This window comes from Pseudophryne corroboree, chromosome 2, assembly GCF_028390025.1.
Source record: "Pseudophryne corroboree isolate aPseCor3 chromosome 2, aPseCor3.hap2, whole genome shotgun sequence".
Lineage (NCBI taxonomy): Eukaryota > Metazoa > Chordata > Amphibia > Anura > Myobatrachidae > Pseudophryne > Pseudophryne corroboree.
The window spans coordinates 195,820,721-195,841,521 of record NC_086445.1 but is presented as its reverse complement, the minus strand read 5'-3'; the positions used below and the strand labels follow the sequence as shown (position 1 = coordinate 195,841,521).

General features: G+C 47.0%; 1 protein-coding gene across 7 annotated transcripts in view; it reads left to right on the top strand.

Annotated features, from left to right (window-relative positions):
• LOC135008331 (uncharacterized) overlaps positions 1-15,037 on the top strand; it is a 280,518-nt gene extending 265,481 nt beyond the window's left edge. For all 7 annotated transcript variants that reach the window (XM_063952195.1, XM_063952199.1, XM_063952192.1 and 4 more), the window contains exons 12-13: positions 8,473-8,519; positions 14,882-15,037. In XM_063952195.1, the coding sequence (XP_063808265.1) occupies positions 8,473-8,500 (28 nt within the window). In that variant the 3' untranslated portion in view covers positions 8,501-8,519; positions 14,882-15,037. The remainder of the gene's footprint in view (positions 1-8,472; positions 8,520-14,881) is intronic.
• Positions 15,038-20,801: the final 5,764 nt, after the last annotated feature.

Sequence of the window (20,801 nt, the reverse complement as noted above, 5' to 3'; positions counted from 1 at the left end):
TCTCTGACTAGAGATGACAGCTCCTTGGCTTTCTCCTGCGGGAGAAACACTTTTTTCTGTTCTGTGTCCAGAACCATCCCCAGGAACAGTAGGCGTGTGGTAGGAACCAGCTGTGACTTTGGAATGTATAGAATCCATCCGTGCTGTTGTAGCACTTCCCGAGATAGTGCTACTCCGACCAACAACTGCTCCTTGGACCTCGCCTTTATAAGGAGATCGTCCAAGTACGGGATAATTAAAACTCCCTTTTTCGAAGGAGTATCATCATTTCGGCCATTACCTTGGTAAAGACCCTCGGTGCTGTGGACAGTCCAAACGGCAGTGTTTGGAATTGGTAATGGCAATCCTGTACCACAAATCTGAGGTACTCCTGGTGAGGATGGTAAATGGGGACATGTAGGTAAGCCTCCTTGATGTCCAGGGATACCATGTAATCCCCCTCCTCCAGGCTTGCAATAACCGCCCTGAGCGATTTCCATCTTGAACTTGAATTTTTTTATGTATGTGTTCAAGGATTTCAAATTTAAAATGGGTCTCACCGAACCGTCCGGTTTCGGTACCACAAACAGTGTGGAATAGTAACCCCGTTCTTGTTGAAGTAGGGGCACCTTGACTATCACCTGCTGGGAATACAGCTTGTGAATTGCCTCTAGCACAGCCTCCCTGCCTGAGGGAGTTGTCGGCAAGGCAGATTTGAGGAAACGGCGGGGGGGAGACGCCTCGAATTCCAGCTTGTACCCTAAGATACTACTTGAAGGATCCAGGGATCCACCTGTGAGCGAGCCCACTGATCGCTGAAATTTTTGAGGCGGCCCCCCACCGTACCTGGCTACGCCTGTGGAGCCCCCGCGTCATGCGGTGGACTCAGAGGAAGCGGGGGAAGAATTTTGATTCTGGGAACTGGCTGACTGGTGCAGCTTTTTCCCTCTTCCCTCGTCTCTGTGCAGAAAGGAAGCGCCTTTTACCCGCTTGCTTTTCTGAAGCCGAAAGGACTGTACCTGATAATACAGTGCTTTCTTAGGCTGTGAGGAAACCTGAGGTAAAATTTTTTTCTTCCCAGCTGTTGCTGTGGATACGAGGTCCCAGAGACCATCCCCAAACAATTCCTCACCCTTATAAGGCTCTATGTGCCTTTTAAAGTCAGCATAACCTGTCCAGTGTCGGGTCTCTAATACCCTCCTGACAGAATGGACATTGCATTAATTCTGGATGCCAGCCGGCAAAATATCCCTCTGTGCATCCCTCATATATAAGACGACGTCTTATGTTCGCAAAATAGTATCCCTGTTTGACAGGGTTACAGACCACGCTGCAGCAGCACTATCTGCAGGTCTCAGTCTAGTACCTGAGTGTGTAAATACAGACTTCAGGATAGCCTCCTGCTTTTTATCAGCAGGTACCTTCAAAGTGGCCGTATCCTAAGACGGCAGTGCCACCTTTTTTGACAAACGTGTGAGCGCCTTATCCACCCTAGGGGATATCTCCCAGCGTAACTTATCCTCTGGCGGGAAAGGGTACGCCATCAGTAACTTTTTAGAAATTACCAGTTTCTTATCGGGGGAACCCACGCTTTTTCACACTTCATTCACTCATTTGATGGGGGAACAAAACACTGCCTGCTTTTTCTCCCCAAACATAAAACCCTTTTTTAGTGGTACTTGGGTTAATGTCAGAAATGTGTAACACATTTTTTATTGCCGGGATCATGTAACGGATGTTCCTAGTGGATTGTGTATATGTCTCAACCTCGTCGACACTGGAGTCAGACTCCGTGTCGACATCTGTGTCTGCCATCTGAGGGAGCGGGCGTTTTTGAGCCCCTGATGGCCTTTGAGACGCCTGGGCAGGCGCGGGCTGAGAAGCCGGCTGTCCCATAGCTGTTACGTCATCCAGCCTTTTATGTAAGGAGTTGACACTGTCGGTTTATACCTTCCACCTATCCATCCACTCTGGTGTCGGCCCTACAGGGGGCGACATCACATTTATCGGCATCTGCTCTGCCATCACATAAGCCTCCTCATCAAACGTGTCGACACAGCCGTACCGACACACCACACACACACAGGGAATGCTCTGACTGAGGACAGGACCCCACACAGCCCTTTGGGGAGACAGAGAGAGAGTATGCCAGCACACACCAGAGCGCTATATAATTTAGGGATTAACACTATATTGAGTGAATTTTTCCCAATAGCTGCTTGTATATACAATATTGCGCCTAAATTTAGTGCCCCCCCTCTCTTTTTAACCCTTTGAGCCTTGCAAACTACAGGGGAGAGCCTGGGGAGCTGTCTTCCAGCTGCACTGTGAAGAGAAAATTGCGCCAGTGTGCTGAGGGAGATAGCTCCGCCCCTTTTTCGCGGACTTTTCTCCCGCTTTTTTATGGATTCTGGCAGGGGTATTTATCACATATATAGCCTCTGGGGCTATATATTGTGATATATTTGCCAGCCAAGGTGTTTTTATTGCTGCTCAGGGCGCCCCCCCCCCCCCCCCCCTGCACCCTCAGTGACCGAAGTGTGAAGTGTGCATGAGGAGCAATGGCGCACAGCTGCAGTGCTGTGCGCTACCTTGGTGAAGACTGATGTCTTCTGCCGCCGATTTTCCGGACCTCTTCTTGCTTCTGGCTCTGTAAGGGGGACGGCGGCGCGGCTCCGGGAACGAACACCAAGGCCAGTTCCATGCGGTCGATCCCTCTGGAGCTAATAGGGTCCAGTAGCCTAAGAAGCCCAAGCTAGCTGCAAGCAGGTAGGTTCGCTTCTTCTCCCCTTAGTCCCTCGATGCAGTGAGCCTGTTGCCAGCAGGTCTCACTGTAAAATAAAAAACCTAAAATAAACTTTCTTTCTAGGAGCTCAGGAGAGCCCCTAGTGTGCATCCAGCTCGGCCGAGCACAGAAATCTAACTGAGGCTTGGAGGAGGGTCATGGTGGGAGGAGCCAGTGCACACCAGGTAGTCTAAAAGCTTTCTTTTAGTTGTGCCCAGTCTCCTGCGGAGCCGCTATTCCCCATGGTCCTTTCGGAGTTCCCAGCATCCACTAGGACGTTAGAGAAATATAAACAAAACCTTGCACACATTTTTTTAACCTTTGTTTGCTCAATTTGTTTAGAGCAGTGGTTCCCAAACACAGTCCTCAAAGCACCCCAACAGTCCTGGTTTTAAGAGTTGTCAAAGTCGGAAAAATATCATGCTACACGTTGCCATATATCCACCCCATGCGCGTGCCGCTGCACGTACACATTCTCTCCCGTGCGTGCGCATATTCGCAGTTGCGTGACGGCGCCTCCTCGGCCATGCGCTCGAGCGCATGGTATGTGCATTTACGGTAGAGTTTGTGTGCGTCTAGCGGGCGACTCAATCGTTACATAGTAAATCCAAATAGTATGTTTTATAGATAATGTTCCCCTTAATAATAACTGAAAGTTTGTTTATTGTGACTGGTCCCTGGACAGAGGAATTCCTCTTTGCATGATACGAAGGGTCAGATGGGATTTGAGCAGTGGTGTTTGGTACCTAACAAAAGAACATTTTATTAGAAACAATCCGGTGCTGGTTAGGTAAAGATTAATCGCTCCTGCGTATAGTTATGTCTATAAGTAGTTTCTGGACATTTATTCATTGTCCATGTGTTGGAAATCCTGAGATTCCCTCCCACCTGAGCAGTTTGATATAGTCACAGCCCACCTGTTCAAACAAACCTATGACCTTTTGTTGTAATATGAAGACAGATTCCTGTGTCCAATGAACAATGAGATGGTAGGGCCCTTTGTAGTGTACTGTATGTAGTGTATATATAAACTGCCAGCCTGGAGCAGCTCAGGTCTCTCCCCACAACGGTTTTCATCATTGACTAACCAGGAGCTGGTAACCAGATTGCGCCTGCGATTCATTTCCAGTGTGTAAGTACTCTCTGTGACCAACTTATTCCCTGTTTGTATTTGCCATACTCTCTCTCTCTGTTATTGTATAAGATTGTGACGCTATTGTATATTTATGTGTAGTTATTCTGCTTAGATATTGATGTTAGTTTGTAGTGTATGAATTGTTAACTGTTTTCCCCTTTTTACATAGCTAGATATTGTTAGTAAAGGTTTTGGAACCTTAGCAAGGTATTGTGTGTTTATTACATTGCTGAGAGTATTCAGAGCGTCTCAATCACTCAAGAGGCTTTCATACAATAGAGGTTAATTAGCATTGCATTGTGCTCACATTACAAAACCAAGGTTTACAGTATAGGCTCAACCTTTCATTGAGTTGCATACAAGGTTTACTGAGTGTCATCCCGTGAGCGTCTGCGCCGCTCGTGTTCCCCTCGTGGTCACGAGCGTCCGCTACGCTGGTAGCGTAGCATTACGGTAGTCGGCCGCCTATAGCGTGCTCGACACCAAGCGTTAAGCTGTGAGCGAGCTTGCCGCATGTGCGTCTCGACCACGGCTAAGCGTCTGTTACGCTAAGTGCATACCCTTACGGTACCCCATACGCCAATTGCGTACTGAGTCTCTTACCCATATATAGTGAATGTTATAAGATAAATATTTAGTTTTATCAGAGTAAATCATCAGTGTTAGTTCACAAAATAAATTGTACTTTTAACTTACAACACACAGTACTGGAGCCCATAACTTATAACATAATCAGAAAACACACATACATTGTTAAATAAAACAAATATTTATTTTTTACATATTTTTTGTAATTAAGGGAAAATATAGCTGTCTAGCGAATTTAAAATAAAATGTTTTGCTGCTGCAGGATGCAGTTAGCTGACCAGTGCTTGGGATCCCGGCGGTCAGCATGCCGACGCCGGAATTCTGACCGCTATAAATGTAAGCACACGGAATGCCGACAAGCAGGCTTTATTCCCACTCATGGATGTCCACAACACCCACAGAGTAGAACCTGCGGCGAGCGTGAGCCCGCAAGGGGCTTTGTTATGCTCCCCCCCCCCCCCCCCCCCCCCGGCATTTTTCTGCCGGGATCCCATAACCAATGCTGTGCTGCAGGTACAGCTTCTCAAACATCCACTTACAATGTCGCTTGTACAACATCAGAAAGCCCCAGTACCGTATCCAGTGAAGATGGCCTTTCTTGCCAACAAGTGTCACACATCACTGAGTAATAATGAAATCCTTATTAAAGAGGCAATGGAAGCATTACATTCTGGATGCAAGTTCAGGATAAATAAAAAGTGGGCAAAATCAAATGACTTATTGTGATGCCTGTGTATTGCAGCAGGCTGGGGATATTGTGATGCCTGTGTATTGCAGCAGGCTGGGGATATTGTGATGCCTGTGTATTGCAGCAGGCTGGGGATATTGTGATGCCTGTGTATTGCAGCAAGCTGGGGATATTGTGATGCCTGTGTATTGCAGCAGGCTGGGGATATTGTGATGCCTGTGTATTGCAGCAGGCTGGGGATATTGTGAAACCTGTGTATTGCAGCAGGCTGGGGATATTGTGATGCCTGTGTATTGCAGCAAGCTGGGGATATTGTGATGCCTGTGTATTGCAGCAAGCTGGGGATATTGTGATGCCTGTGTATTGCAGCACGCTGGGGATATTGTGAAACCTGTGTTTTGCAGCAGGCTGGGGATATTGTGATGCCTGTGTATTGCAGCAGGCTGGGGATATTGTGATGCCTGTGTATTGCAGCAAGCTGGGGATATTGTGAAACCTGTGTATTGCAGCAGGCTGGGGATATTGTGATGCCTGTATATTGCAGCAAGTTGGGGATATTGTGATGCCTGTGTATTGCAGCAAGCTGGGGATATTGTGATGCCTGTGTATTGCAGCAGGCTGGGGATATTGTGATGCCTGTGTATTGCAGCAGGCTGGGGATATTGTGAAACCTGTGTATTGCAGCAGGCTGGGGATATTGTGATGCCTGTGTATTGCAGCAAGCTGGGGATATAGAGATTTAGTTGGGTTTAGTGGTTTTACACGGCTAAATATGGCACTTCTGATCGCTATTAAAAAAAACTGAATAGCACCCATGATCTCCCGTTACTTTAGATGGGAGATTGGGTGCAAATAAACAATTGAACTCCAATCATAGTGTTTTGTTTACACTGTTACTGCTTATGTACTTTGTTGGCGCCATATCAATAGATGATAATGTTATAAGATTCGCATTAAAAACTATTTTTGCAGGACAAACCATAGCTTGTGTTTTTGTATTACTATTCCTGCTGTGCTAGATGATTGGACGTGTTTTTAAAACCTATATATGTATTTAAAACTGTATTTCTCTGAAATAACATATGATTCTAGAGGTGTAACATGTGCAATCTGTGGATTTAAACTTGATGGTAATTTAGTGGCCTAACATAAATGCTTATAGACTAGAGCCAATAAAGGGTCTGATTTGGATTTGTGTGCAAACCTGATGGTTTACGTACAAATACGATGTTGGGGGTCTGTGCAGGCGCAAGACTCGTTCTGACATGCTGCGGGGCAGAGCGGGGAGTGGCAACCGACACCATCCTTAAAAACGTAAAGCGCAACAGAATTTGCTGCGCTATATAAGAAACTGTTAATATATAAATAAAAAGGGGGCATGTCGCTCCTTTTGTAGGCATACAGGTCTGTCTCACCGAGTGCAGACTTCCTGGTGCTCAGATGCAGCACTCTGATCTCGCAGATGCATGCAGGAAGTGTTTCTCTCCTACAGACGCCTCCTGCTGCATTTTATTTGTACTTAATTGCACAGCTGCTTCCCTGTGGCCGTGCAATTCCTAACAAATCCAATCAGGCCCAAAGTCACGATTAGGCTTTGACCTATAAAAGGCTACTGAGCTGAATCATAAATATAAAATACTTCAGTTGTAAATTAAATAACTCTTTTTTTTTTTTTTTTTTAAATACAGGTTAGATTGTAAGCCTCTTACCTCTGTGATAATAACCAGTCTTATTTTATTATTCCTAAAAGTGCTGCAAGCTGAAAGTTAACATTTGATAGCCCTGGATGACACCAGAATTTTTCATTTCATTCACATTATATTTTATACATTGCCCCTGATGGTGTCGTTTTAAGACCCAGTATTCCAAGTACTTAAAACCATTGTAAAATTGCATTTTGTGCAGAAAAAGGTGGAGGCTATCATGGGTGTAGGGATTACAACATATCAGACCAGGGCCAGATTAAGAGCCACAGTGCCTATACTGAGAAGGCGAGGAGCTGTTGCCAGTGCTGTGTGGGTGTGTACACCCCCTACACTATCAGCATCTTTACCTCCCTAAATATAGAAAAATTACAGAATTTGTGAGAAAAATAGAAAGAACTTTAATACTTAAGATTTATGGCCGACTGCATATCTCCCAACATTGTGGCCACCGAAGTAGGGACTCTCTTGTGCGGCTAAGCTGCGCCTGCACAAAAAAGGGGCATGGCCAATATAAAGGAGGCGTGGCTGCACGGCAATGCCCACAATTGCAAACAACACCCCCCCCCCCCCCCCCCTACGTCTGGTGAATGCATACTATGCGCATAGCATCTATTTACTGCTGCTCTGCTTATGCAGAGCAGAGTGACAGGGGCCTCCCAACTGCCTCCCCTCCCGCATGCACACTACTGCAGCACTGTCTTGCGAAAATCGGCACAGTTGGGAGGTATGCTAGGCCAGCTATGCAGACTGTTATTATTTGCTGTCATGACAATAGGCTAATTTATGTGAAGGCCTGGAGCTGTAGCTCCATTCCCCCCGCTGTTAATCTGGTCCTGTATTAGACTATGTACAGGTACACCGTACAGCATAGGATCAATGACCCTTAGTTAAACTGCAGTTTTTTGCTCCTTGCTATATTCCTTGTGACTGCATGTACAGTACCAAACAGGAAATTATTTATAAAGCATTTCGGTAAAGAAGTCTTGACCATTTTAACAATCTGATTTAAATTCTAATTAAATACTTCCTCCCACTCCTACCTCCAAGATTTTTCACGTGCTGCACCACTTCTCTGGAATTCCCTACCTCTCCCCCTCTCTACAAAACTTCAAACGGGCTCTCAAGACCCACTTCTTCACCAAACCCAGCCAAATCTCATCCTAAGCCTCTGTTCCACATTCTCTATGTACCCCATCTGTGTCACCCCTGTCTGTCTACCCCTCCCCTTTAGATTGTAAACTCTCACGAGCAGGGCCCTCTTCCCTCATGTGCTTATCCTGTCTTACTTTAATAATCTTCAACTGTACCACATCCAGCAGTCTTCTGTCACCTGATACTTATTCCAGTGTCATCTGCTGATGTAACTATGTTTATTTACCCTGTATTTGTCCTATACTGTCATCAACTGTAAGTTGCTGTTTTCCTGTTTGATTATTTATGTACTCTGTAATTGGGCGCTGCGGAACCCTTGTGGCGCCATATAAATAAAGGATGATAATAATAATAATAATAATAATAATAATAATAAATCAATGATCAATAAACAGGGTTTTGTTTTATTTTTATTTTCCCTCTTTTATTCATCATAAAGACTCTACAATTGTAGGCACAAGAAGTGATCAAGGAAAATGGAGAGAGGTGAGATCACTCCTATTCTAAGCTTGCAATACCTTTTATAATATTGATATGTGAATTTCAATCATTGGGGAAATTCAACAAAGTGTGGAATGTCTTGAGCCACAGCTTACCAAGGCTGGAAAAGGGCTCACCCTCTATCCCAGGCACAATCATCACTGTGTACCTAATGGGTGTGATACAGAAGATAGTCATTATAAAGGTTGACAGTCATTAGGTTGACATAAAACATGTCGACACTCAAAGTCTTTTTTTTTATTTTTTTATGTTTTTAAACATTTCACCCAAATTTGTGAACTGCAGCCTCGCTTTACTCGCCACGCTTCGGGCTCAATGGCTCACTCCGCATCACTCTCCACAAGGTTACTAAAGGTAATACTTTGTGACATGGCTAGTAAGTGAGGCAAAAGTTGTAAAAATATGAAAAAACCCCTAAAAAAAAAAAGTCGACATTTTGACTGCCAATTCTATGGTGTCAACCTTGTAACTATCAACCACCTTCCAGAACTAATAGAACTGGTTTCCGTACTTTAACAGTGAGAGGCTACTATCACTTAATTGAAACTGCCACCATTGTTTTACAAGTGGTGTCTCTAATGTGTGAGGTAGCTTGGCTGTCTGTCTGGATGGAGTCGGGATCCCGGAGTTCAGCATGCAGACGCCGGAATCTCATCCGCCAGAAAGCCAGCAGGAAGGCAAATGCAGTGAAGCTCCTTGCAGGCTCGGTGGCTAGACATAGGTTCTATTCCCACTCTATGGGTGTCGTGGACGAGTGGGAATAGCCCTCGGCCCCCTGCCAGCATTCTGGCGGCTGGGATCCAGCCATCGGTATGTTGACCACTGGGATCCCGTCCACTGGGATCGTGACTATATCCCATCTAGATATGTGGAACTTGGCAGCGAGTCAGTAGATAAAAACTGCTCCAAGATTATTGGGCCATGAAGACAAGGGACATTTTTTCCTAGGTTTCATTTATTAAAATAAGATTTTAAACCTACCGGTAAATCTTTTTCTCCTAGTCTGTAGAGGATGCTGGGGACTCCGTAAGGACCATGGGGTATAGACGGGCTCCGCAGGAGACATGGGCACTACAAAGAACTTTAGAATGGGTGTGCACTGGCTCCTCCCTCTATGCCTCTCCTCCAGACCTCAGTTAGAGAAACTGTGCCCAGAGGAGATGGACAATACGTGGAAAGGATTTTGTTAATCTAAGGGCAAGATTCATACCAGCCCACACCGTATAACCTGGAATATACGCAACCAGTTAACAGTATGAACAAAACAGTATCCGCTAAAGACTCATCTCAACTGTAACATAACCCTTATGTAAGCAACAACTATATACAAGCCTTGCAGATTTTGTCCGCACTGGGATGGGCGCCCAGCATCCTCTACGGACTAGGAGAAAAAGATTTACCGGTAGGTTTAAAATCTTATTTTCTCTTACGTCCTAGAGGATGCTGGGGACTCCGTAAGGACCATGGGGTTTATACCAAAGCTCCAGACCGGGCGGGAGAGTGCGGACGACTCTGCAGCACCGACTGAGCAAAGGCAAGGTCCTCATCAGCCAGGGTATCAAACTTATAGAACCTTGCAAAAGTGTTTGAACCCGACCAGGTAGCTGCTCGGCAAAGCTGTAAAGCTGAGACGCCTAGTGGAATGAGCCTAGTGGAATGGGTCTTTACCGAATTTGGTAACGGCAATCCTGCCGTAGAATGAGCCTGCTGAATCGTGTTACAGATCCAGCGAGCAATAGTCTGCTTCGAAGCAGGAGCACCAACTTTGTTGGCTGCATACAGGACACACAGTGCTTCTGTTTTCCTAACCCGAGCCGTCCTGGCTACATAGATTTTTAAGGCCCTGACTACATCCAGGGACTTGGAATCCTCCAAGTCATCCGTAGCCACAGGCACCACAATAGGTTGGTTCATATGAAATGAAGAAACCACCTTAGGCAAAAACTGAGGACGAGTCCTCAACTCTGCTCTATCCGCATGGAAAATCAAATAGGGGCTCTTGTGAGACAAGGCCGCCTATTCGGACACCCGCCTTGCAGATGCCAAGGCCAACAACATGACCACCTTCCAAGTGAGAAATTTTAACTCAACCGTTTGAAGAAGTTCAAACCAGTGAGACTTCAGGAACCGTAACACTACGTTAAGGTCCCATGGTGCCACTGGAGGCACAAAAGGAGGCTGGATGTGCAGCACTCCCTTTACAAAAGTCTGGACTTCTGGGAGAGAAGCCAATTCCTTCTGAAAGAAAATAGACAGGGCCGAAATCTGTACCTTAATGGAGCCCAATTTTAGGCCCATATCCACTCCTGTCTGTAGAAAGTGGAGAAAACGGCCCAGATGGAAATCTTCCGTAGGAGCATTTATGGCTTCACACCAAGATACATACTTCCTCCAGATACGGTGATAATGTTTCGCCGTCACCTCCTTTCTAGCCTTTATCAGAGTAGGGATGACCTCCTCCGGAATACCTTTCCCAGCTAGGATTCGGTGTTCAACCGCCATGCCGTCAAACGTAACCGCGGTAAGTCTTGGAATACGCAGGGCCCCTGTTGCAACAGGTCCTCCCTGAGAGGAAGAGGCCACGGATCTTCTGTGAGCATCTCCTGAAGATCTGAATACCAGGCCCTTCGAGGCCAATCTGGAACAATGAGTATTGTTTTCACTCTTTTTTTGTCTTATGATTCTCAATATTTTTGAGATGAGAGGAAGAGGGGGGAATACATAGACCGACTGAAACACCCATGGTGTCACCAGGGCGTCCACCGCTACTGCCTGAGGGTCCCTTGACCTGGCACAATACCTCCGAAGTTTCTTGTTGAGGCGGGACGCCATCATGTCTATGTGAGGAATTCCCCAAAGACTTGTTATCTCTGTAAAAACTTCTTGATGAAGTCCCCACTCTCCTGGATGGAGATCGTGTCTGCTGAGGAAGTCTGCTTCCCAGTTGTCCACTCCCGGAATGAAGACCGCTGACGGAGCGCTTACGTGATTTTCCGCCCAACGAAGAATCCTGGTGGCTTCCGCCATTGCCACTCTGCTCCTTGTCCCGCCTTGGCGGTTTACATGAGCCATGGCTGTGACGTTGTCCGATTGAATCAGAACCGGTAGGTCGCGAAGAAGATTCACCGCTTTTCGTAGGCCGTTGTATATGGCCCTCAACTCCAGGACGTTGATGTGTAGACAAGCCTCCTGGCTTGACCATAGCCCCTGAAAATTTCTTCCTTGTGTGACTGCTCCCTATCCTCTGAGGCTCGCGTCCGTGGTCACCAGAACCCAGTCTTGAATGCCGAACCTGCGACCCTCTAGAAGGTGAGCACTTTGCAGCCACCACAGGAGAGACACCCTGGCCCTGGGGGACAGGCTTATCTTCTGACGTATATTTGTAGATGGGACCCTGACCACTTGTCCAGGAGGTCCCACTGAAACGTCCTTGCATGAAACCTGCCGAAGGGGATGGCCTCGTAGGCTGCCACCATTTTCCCCAGAACACGAGTGCATTGATGAACAGACACTTTTTGGTTTTAGCAGGTCTCTGACCATGTTCTGGAGGTCCCGGGCTTTTTCCATCGGGAGAAAAACCCTCTTCTGATCCGTGTCCAGAATCATGCCTAGGAATGATAGTCGAGTCGTTGGAATCAATTGTGACTTTTGCAGATTGAGAATCCAACCGTGGTGTTGTAGCACTCTCAGGGAGAGCGACACGCTCCTCTGCAATTGATCTCTCGATCTCGCTTTTATCAGGAGATCGTCCAAGTATGGGATAATTGTGACTCCCTGCCTGCGCAGGAGCACCATCATCTTGGTGAAAATCCTCGGGGCCGTTGAAAGCCCAAACGGCAATGTCTGAAACTGGTAATGACAGTCCTGTACAGCGAATCTCAGGTACGCCTGATGAGGAGGATATATGGGGACATGAAGGTATGCATCCTTAATGTCGAGTGACACCATAAAATCCCCCCCTTCCAGACTGGAGATCACCGCCCGAAGCGATTCCATCTTGAATTTGAACTTTTTCAAGTACAGGTTTAGGGATTTTAGATTTAAAATGGGCCTCTTCTGGACTTATGCGACCGAAAGGACTGCATCTGATATTGTGGAGTTTTTTTTGCTGTGGGGGAACAAAGGGCAAAAAAGTAGATTTACCTGCGGTAGCTGTGGCAACCAGGTCCGCGAGACCTTCCCCAAATAAATCCTCACCTTTGTAAGGCAAAACTTCCATATGCTTCTTTGAGTCGGCATCACCCGTCCATTGGCGGGTCCACAGGGCTCGCCTAGCAGAAATCGCCATGGCGTTGGCTCTCGAACCTAGCAGCCCAACGTCTCTTTGAGCGTCCCTCATATATAAGACTGCGTCTTTAATGTGACCTAAGGTCAATAAAATGGTATCCCTGTCTAGGGTATCAAGGTCAGCTGACAAGGTATCTGTCCAAGCTGCAACTGCGCTACATACCCATGCCAATGTTATTGCCGGTCTGAGTAAAGCACCCGTATGCGTATAAAATAGATTTTAAAGTAGTTTCCTGTCTGCGATCAGCAGGATCCTTGAGGGCTGCCGTGTCTGGAGACGGTAGCACCACCTTCTTGGACAGGCGCGTTAAAACCTTGACCACCCTGGGTGAGGATTCCCAACGTACCCTGTCCTGTGCAGGGAAAGGATACGCCATAAGAATCCTCTTGGGAATATGCAGCTTTTTGTCTGGAGTTTCCCAAGCTTTTTCAAATAACTCGTTCAGCTCATGAGATGGGGGAAAGGTTACCTCAGGTTTCTTTTCCTTATACATGCGCACCCTCGTGTCAGGGACAGAGGGGTCATCTGTGATATGCAAAAATCTTTTATTGCAATAATCATATAGTGAATACTTTTGGCCACCCTTGGGTGTAACCTCGCATCATCGTAGTCGACACTGGAGTCAGAATCCGTGTCGGTATCAGTGTCTGCTATTTGGGATAGGGGACGTTTTTGAGACCCAGAAGGGCCCTGTGACCCAGTCAAAGCCGTGGATTGACTCCCTGCTTTTTCCCTGGACTCTGCTTTGTCCGTTCTCCTATGTAATAAGGTCACATTTGCATTTAAAACATTCCACATGTCCAACCAATCATGAGTCGGCGTTGCCGACGGAGACACCACAATCATCTGCTCCACCTCCTCCTTAGATGAGCCTTCCGCATCAGACATGCCGACACACTCGTACCGACACCCCCACACACACAGGGATATAGTTATAAGGAGACGGTTCCCAATAAGGCCCTTTGGAGAGACAGAGAGAGAGTATGCCAGCACACACCCAGCGCCAACTGACACTGGAAACAATTTCCCAGATAATATAGCGCTTATATATATATATATATATATATATATATATATATATATATATATATATATATATATATATATTTAACAGTGTAATACACTCACTGCGCCTTACAAGTGCCCCCTCTCCTCTTTTCAGCCCTGTGTCACCGTGTTCAGCAGGGGAGAGACCGGGGAGCCAGCTTCTCTGCAGTTCTCTGTGGAGAAAATGGCACTGGTTAGTGCTGAGGGACCAAGCTCCGCCCCCTCCAGCGGTGGGCTTCGGTCCCGCTCAAATGTATAAAACTGGCGGGGGATTTTTATAATTACTGCCTCCGCAGCCTATATACCTATAAGAGCCAGATTTAAAGGTTTTATTGCTGCCCAGGGCGCCCCCCCTGCGCCCTGCACCAATCAGTGCCTGCTAGTGTGTGTTGTGTGTGGGAGCCATGGCGCGCAGCGTTACCGCTGCGCGCTTACCTCAGGGAAGATCTGAAGTCCTCTGCTGCCTAAAAAGTCTTCTTTTCTTATACTCACCCGGCTTCTATCTTCCGGCTCTGTGAGGAGGACGGCGGCGCGGCTCTGGCACGAACGGCAAGGGGAGACCTGCGTTCCGACTCCCTCTGGAGCTAATGGTGTCCAGTAGCCTAAGAAGCAGAGTCTATCACTTAAGTAGGTCTGCTTCTGTCTCCTCAGTCCCACGATGCAGGGAGCCTGTTGCCAGCAGTGCTCCCTGAAAATAAAAAACTAACAAAATTATTTTTCAGAGAAACTCAGGAGAGCTCTCCTGTAATGCACCCACTCTCCTCTGGGCACAGGATCTAACTGAGGTCTGGAGGAGGGGCATAGAGGGAGGAGCCAGTGCACACCCATTCTAAAGTTCTTTGTAGTGCCCATGTCTCCTGCGGAGCCTGTCTATACCCCATGGTCCTTACGGAGTCCCCAGCATCCTCTAGGACGTAAGAGAAATGGGGATTGGGGAAGATTTGCCTTTAAGATGGAATAATTGGGCACTACTGATGTTTTTGTGTGTAATTATATTATTTTTGTTTTTTAGCTTCCTGATTCACATGTGACACCTGATCTTTTGGACCTTAGCAACTTTCTTAACCTTGTTTTTTAACCATTTTTAACCTTGTTTTTAACTTTTTTAAAACTGTATCAAGGATAAAATATTTTAATTGGACATTAAATAAAACTTTTCAACTATAAATTTTGTCTTTTTGCCTTAAGCATTTTATTACCGTAGATCTTATTTAAACTCCACCAAGAAACACATTCTGCAACGGCTGGTTTATAAGATATAGGCCGGTATCCAATTAGCTGTGGTAAATTACTGCAGCTAATGGATTTGCCAGGGTCTATCCAATTAGCCCGGTTACCCGTCATTTATCAGGGATTATGCGACACCCAAAGCATAATCCCCCAATAAGCAGTCCTCAGCAATTTATCCTGGATCCCATGTAATATATGGCGATAGTAGGTCCTTTTTTTCCCCAATAAAAAAATGGGCTTTAATTGGATAGCCTGATAATGACCATTGAGCCTAATTGGATATCCACCATATGGGCAGTACACATCTGACTAGTTTGCTTAGATTTTAAGCACGGATCTCTCCGTGTGTATGCCCCACACTGATAGCGATGCGTGGCCCCGCGCGCCGTTGTTAGATCTAGCACATCACTGGGTGAAATGAGCGTTCACACCCCCACCCCCCCTCTCCCCCAACCACCCCCTCACTCAGCACATATTGCGCGGTGCTGAGCGGTCTGTGACAGATCGCTCAGCACACATCTCTCCCCGTGTGTACTGCCCTCTAGTGTTAATCGTGCTGATGGCAAATGTGAACATGTCATTTAATTGCTGGTAGTGTAATAGCACTTTGTTCACTTAGGAGATAACTTAAGTGAGATTTAATTGATTAGACAAGAACTGTGTGTGCCAACCCATAGAAATTGAAATTCTCCTGTGCTGGTTATGAAGGGACGTACAAGCTACGGTCTTGCCTTCTATTATGGATAATGAAGTTGTTCCATGCATTGTGCTTTTATAGGATGACAAAGTGTCATTCCCATTCAATATACACTTCTCACATATCCCCTGTTGTGGCTACAATATATTCAGTTTACAGCAAACAAACTGGTAACTTCTTTTAAATGTATTAGTGGAGAGATGTAGCAGGCCTACTCTCCTATAAATCCTCCGAGTGCAGCTGCATCCAACTCCAGGCCAATGGAGTATAGGGTATTGTTGCTAGGAAAACTTTGGAGAGCACTCATAAGTTTAAAAGGTAACAATCTTTATGGTATAAAATAAATATCCACATACATTTTAGTTTAAGAGTTCAAGTGTGACAATAATGAAACCGTCAGTGCTGTGCTTTGTCTCCGTCTCACCAACTCTCTCATGCTGGCTCCGGACCTGGCGGGTGACATAACAATGTCCACGGTTTGTAGCCATACCAACGCGTTTCGACCAATCGTGGTCTTCGTCGGGGGATGTGGATAATGTCCATCACAGGGCTCTGATATACTCGCCCTTATTCAAATCTGAACCCTCACCTACCGGTAAATACTTTTCTCTGAGTCCGTAGAGCAGGCATGTCCAAACTGCGGCTCTCCAGCTGTTGTGAAACTACATATCCCAGCATGCCATGACACAGTTTTGCTGTCAGAGAATGCTAAAGCTATGTCAGGGCATGCTGGGATGTGTAGTTTCTCAACAGCTGGAGGGCCGCAGTTTGGACATGCCTGCCGTAGAGGATGCTAGGGTCCACATTAGTACCATGGTGTATAGACGGGTCCACCAGTCGTTATTGGCAGTTTAAGAGTATGGGCTGGCTCCTCCCTCTATGCCCCTCCTACGAGACTCAGTCTAGAAACTGTGCCCGAAGAGACTGAAATCTTCGAGAGAAGGATTATACACAGATAGTGGCAAGATTCATACCAGCTCACACACAAGGCACGTCAATCTAACATAGCTTGAACAGTCAGCAACCGCTGAAACATTACTTACCAAGGAACAATGCAGTACTCAACTAAAATGAAGTTGTACTGAACCAAATAACAATTTGCAGGAAAATGAAGCGCTGGGCGGGCGCCCAGCATCCTCTACGGACTACGAGAAAAGGATTTACCGGTAGGTAACCAAAATCCTATTTTCTCTTACGTCCTAGAGGATGCTGGGGTCCACATTAGTACCATGGGGATGTACCAAAGCTCCCAGAACGGGAGTCAAGAACTGATTGACTGAACTTCAGATCATCAGAGGCCAAAGTATCGAACTTGTAAAACTTTGCAAATGTGTTTGACCCAGACCAAGTTGCAGCTTGGCAAAGTTGCACTGCTGAGACACCCCGGGCAGCCGCCCAGGAAGACCCCACCTTACGAGTAGAGTGGGCCTTAACATATTTTGGACATGGCAGTCCTGCCCTAGAATAAGCGTGCTGGATAGTGAACCGAATCCAGCGAGAAATAGTCTGCTTAGAAGCAGGAAAATTTTCTTGGGATCATACAGGACAAACAGAGAGTCCGACTTTCTGTGACGAGAAGTTCTCTTCACATATATCTTCAGAGCCCTTACAACATCCAAGGACTTTGATGTGATAGAGGAGTCGGTAGTCACTGACACCACAATAGGTTGGTTGATATGAAATGCCGACACAACCTTCGGAAGAAACTGCTGACGTGTCCGGAGCTCAGCTCCATCTTCGTGGAAGATCAAGTAAGGGCTTTTACAGGATAAAGCCCCCAATTTGGACACGCGTCTAGCAGAAGCTAAGGCCAACAACGTGACCGCCTTCCATGTAAGAAATTTGACCTCAACCTCCTGTAGAGGCTCAAACTGAGTGGAGGAACTGCAGCACCATGTTAAGGTCCCAAGGCGCCGTAGGCGGTACAAAGGGAGGTTGGATGTGCAGAACTCCCTTCAAAAAAGTCTGAACCTCAGGGAGGGCAGCTAATTGTTTCTGGAAGATGGAGAGGGCTGAAATCTGGACCTTCACAGATCCCAACCTCAGGCCCATATCCACACCTTCCTGCAGGAAGAGGAGAAAACGTCCGAGTTGAAACTCCACCATAGGAAACTTTTGGGTTCACACCAAGAGACATATTTCTTCCAAATACGATGGTAATGTTTAGATGTTACCCCTTTCCTAGCCTGTATCAGGGTAGGAATGACCTTCTTCGGAATGCCCTTCCGAGCAAGAATAAGGCGCTCAACTTCCATGCTGTCAAACATAGCCGTGGTAAGTCTTGATAGGCGAACGGCCCCTGCTGCAGCAGGTCCTCCCAAAGAGGAAGAGGCCTCGGATCTTCTTGCAGTAGATTCAGAAGGTCCGTGTACCAAGCCCTTTTTAGCCAGTCTGGAGCAATGAGGATTGCCTGAACTCTTGTTTTCCTTATGAGTTTTAGAACTCTTGGAATGAGTGGAAGTGGAGGAAACACGTACACCGACTGGAACACCCACGGAGACACCAGGGCGTCCACTGCCACAGCTTGCGGGTCCCCTGACCTGGAACAATACCTCCGAAGCTTCTTGTTGAGATGGGAGGCTATCATGTCTATTTGAGGTACCCCCCAAAGATCTGTCACCTCCGTGAGCACCTCCGGATGGAGGCCCCACTCTACTGGATGGAGATCGTGGCTGCTGGGGAAGTCCGCTTCCCAGTTGTCTACTCCCGGAATGAAGATTGCCTACAGCGCCAACGCATGTTTTTCTGCCCAGAGAATGATTCTAGTTATCTCTGACATTGCAGCTCTGCTCTTCGTTCCGCCCCGTCGGTTTATGTAGGCTACCGTCGTTACATTCTCCGACTGCACTTCAATGGCTCGATCTCGCAGGAGATGGGCTGCTTGGAAAAATAAGAATTTACTCACCGGTAATTCTATTTCTCGTAGTCCGTAGTGGATGCTGGGACTCCGTAAGGACCATGGGGAATAACGGCTCCGCAGGAGACTGGGCACAACTAGAAGAAAGCTTTTGGTCTAACTGGTGTGCACTGGCTCCTCCCTCTATGACCCTCCTCCAGACTTCAGTTAGGATACTGCGCCCGGAAGAGCTGACACAATAAGGAAGGATTTTGAATCCCGGGTAAGACTCATACCAGCCACACCAATCACACCGTATAACTCGTGATACAATACCCAGTTAACAGTATGACAACAACTGAGCCTCTCAACAGATGGCTCAACAATAACCCTGTAGTTAAACAATAACTATATACAAGTATTGCAGACAATCCGCACTTGGGATGGGCGCCCAGCATCCACTACGGACTACGAGAAATAGAATTACCGGTGAGTAAATTCTTATTTTCTCTGACGTCCAGTGGATGCTGGGACTCCGTAAGGACCATGGGGATTATACCAAAGCTCCCAAATGGGCGGGAGAGTGCGGATGACTCTGCAGCACCGAATGGGCAAACTCTAGGTCCTCCTCAGCCAGGGTGTCAAACTTGTAGAATTTAGCAAATGTGTTTGACCCCGACCAAGTAGCTGCTCGGCAAAGTTGTAGAGCCGAGACCCCTCGGGCAGCCGCCCAAGAAGAGCCCACCTTCCTCGTGGAATGGGCTTTCACTGATTTAGGATGCGGCAGTCCAGCCGCAGAATGTGCAAGCTGAATCGTACTACAGATCCAGCGAGCAATAGTCTGCTTTGAAGCAGGTGCACCCAACTTGTTGGGCGCATACAGGATAAATAGCGAGTCAGTCTTTCTGACTCCAGCTGTCCTGGAAACATAAATTTTCAGGGCCCTGACTACGTCCAACAACTTGGAAGCCTCCAAGTCTTTTGTAGCCGCAGGCACCACGATAGGTTGGTTCAGATGAAAAGCTGATACCACCTTAGGGAGAAACTGGGGACGAGTCCTCAATTCTGCCCTATCCATATGGAAAATCAGATAAGGACTTTTACATGACAAAGCCGCCAATTCTGATAAACCCCTGGCCGAAGCCAAGGCCAACAACATGACCACTTTCCACGTGAGATATTTCAATTCCATGGTTTTAAGTGGCTCAAACCAATGTGACTTTAGGAAATCCAACACCACGTTGAGATCCCAAGGTGCCACTGGAGGCACAAAGGGGGGCTGAATATGCAGCACTCCCTTAACAAAAGTCTGAACTTCAGGTAGTAAAGCCAGTTCTCTCTGGAAGAAAATCGATAGAGCCGAAATCTGGACCTTAATGGAACCCAATTTGAGGCCCATAGTCACCCCTGACTGTAGGAAGTGCAGAAAACGGCCCAGCTGAAATTCCTCCGTTGGGGCCTTCCTGGCCACACACCACGCAACATATTTTCGCCAAATGCGGTGATAATGGTTTGCGGTCACTTCTTTCCTAGCTTTAATCAGCGTAGGAATGACTTCCTCCGGAATGCCCTTTTCCTTCAGGATCCGGTGTTCAACCGCCATACCGTCAAACGCAGCCGCGGTAAGTCTTGGAACAGACAGGGCCCCTGCTGCAGCAGGTCCTGTCTGAGCAGCAGAGGCCATGGGTCCTCTGAGATCATTTCTTGAAGTTCCGGGTACCAAGCTCTTCTTGGCCAATCCGGAACAATGAGTATAGTTCTTACTCCTCTTCTCCTTATTATCCTCAGTACCTTTGGTATGAGAGGCAGAGGAGGGAACACATAAACCGACCGGTACACCCACGGTGTCACTAGAGCGTCCACAGCTATCGCCTGAGGGTCTCTCGACCTGGCGCAATATCTTTCTAGCTTTTTGTTTAGGCGGGACGCCATCTTGTCCACCTGTGGCTTTTCCCAACGGTTTACAATCAGTTGGAAGACTTCCGGATGAAGTCCCCACTCTCCCGGGTGGAGGTCGTGTCTGCTGAGGAAGTCTGCTTCCCAGTTGTCCACTCCCGGAATGAACACTGCTGACAGTGCTAACACGTGATTTTCCGCCTATCGGAGAATCCTTGTGGCTTCTGCCATCGCCGTCCTGCTTCTTGTGCCGCCCTGTCGGTTTACATGGGC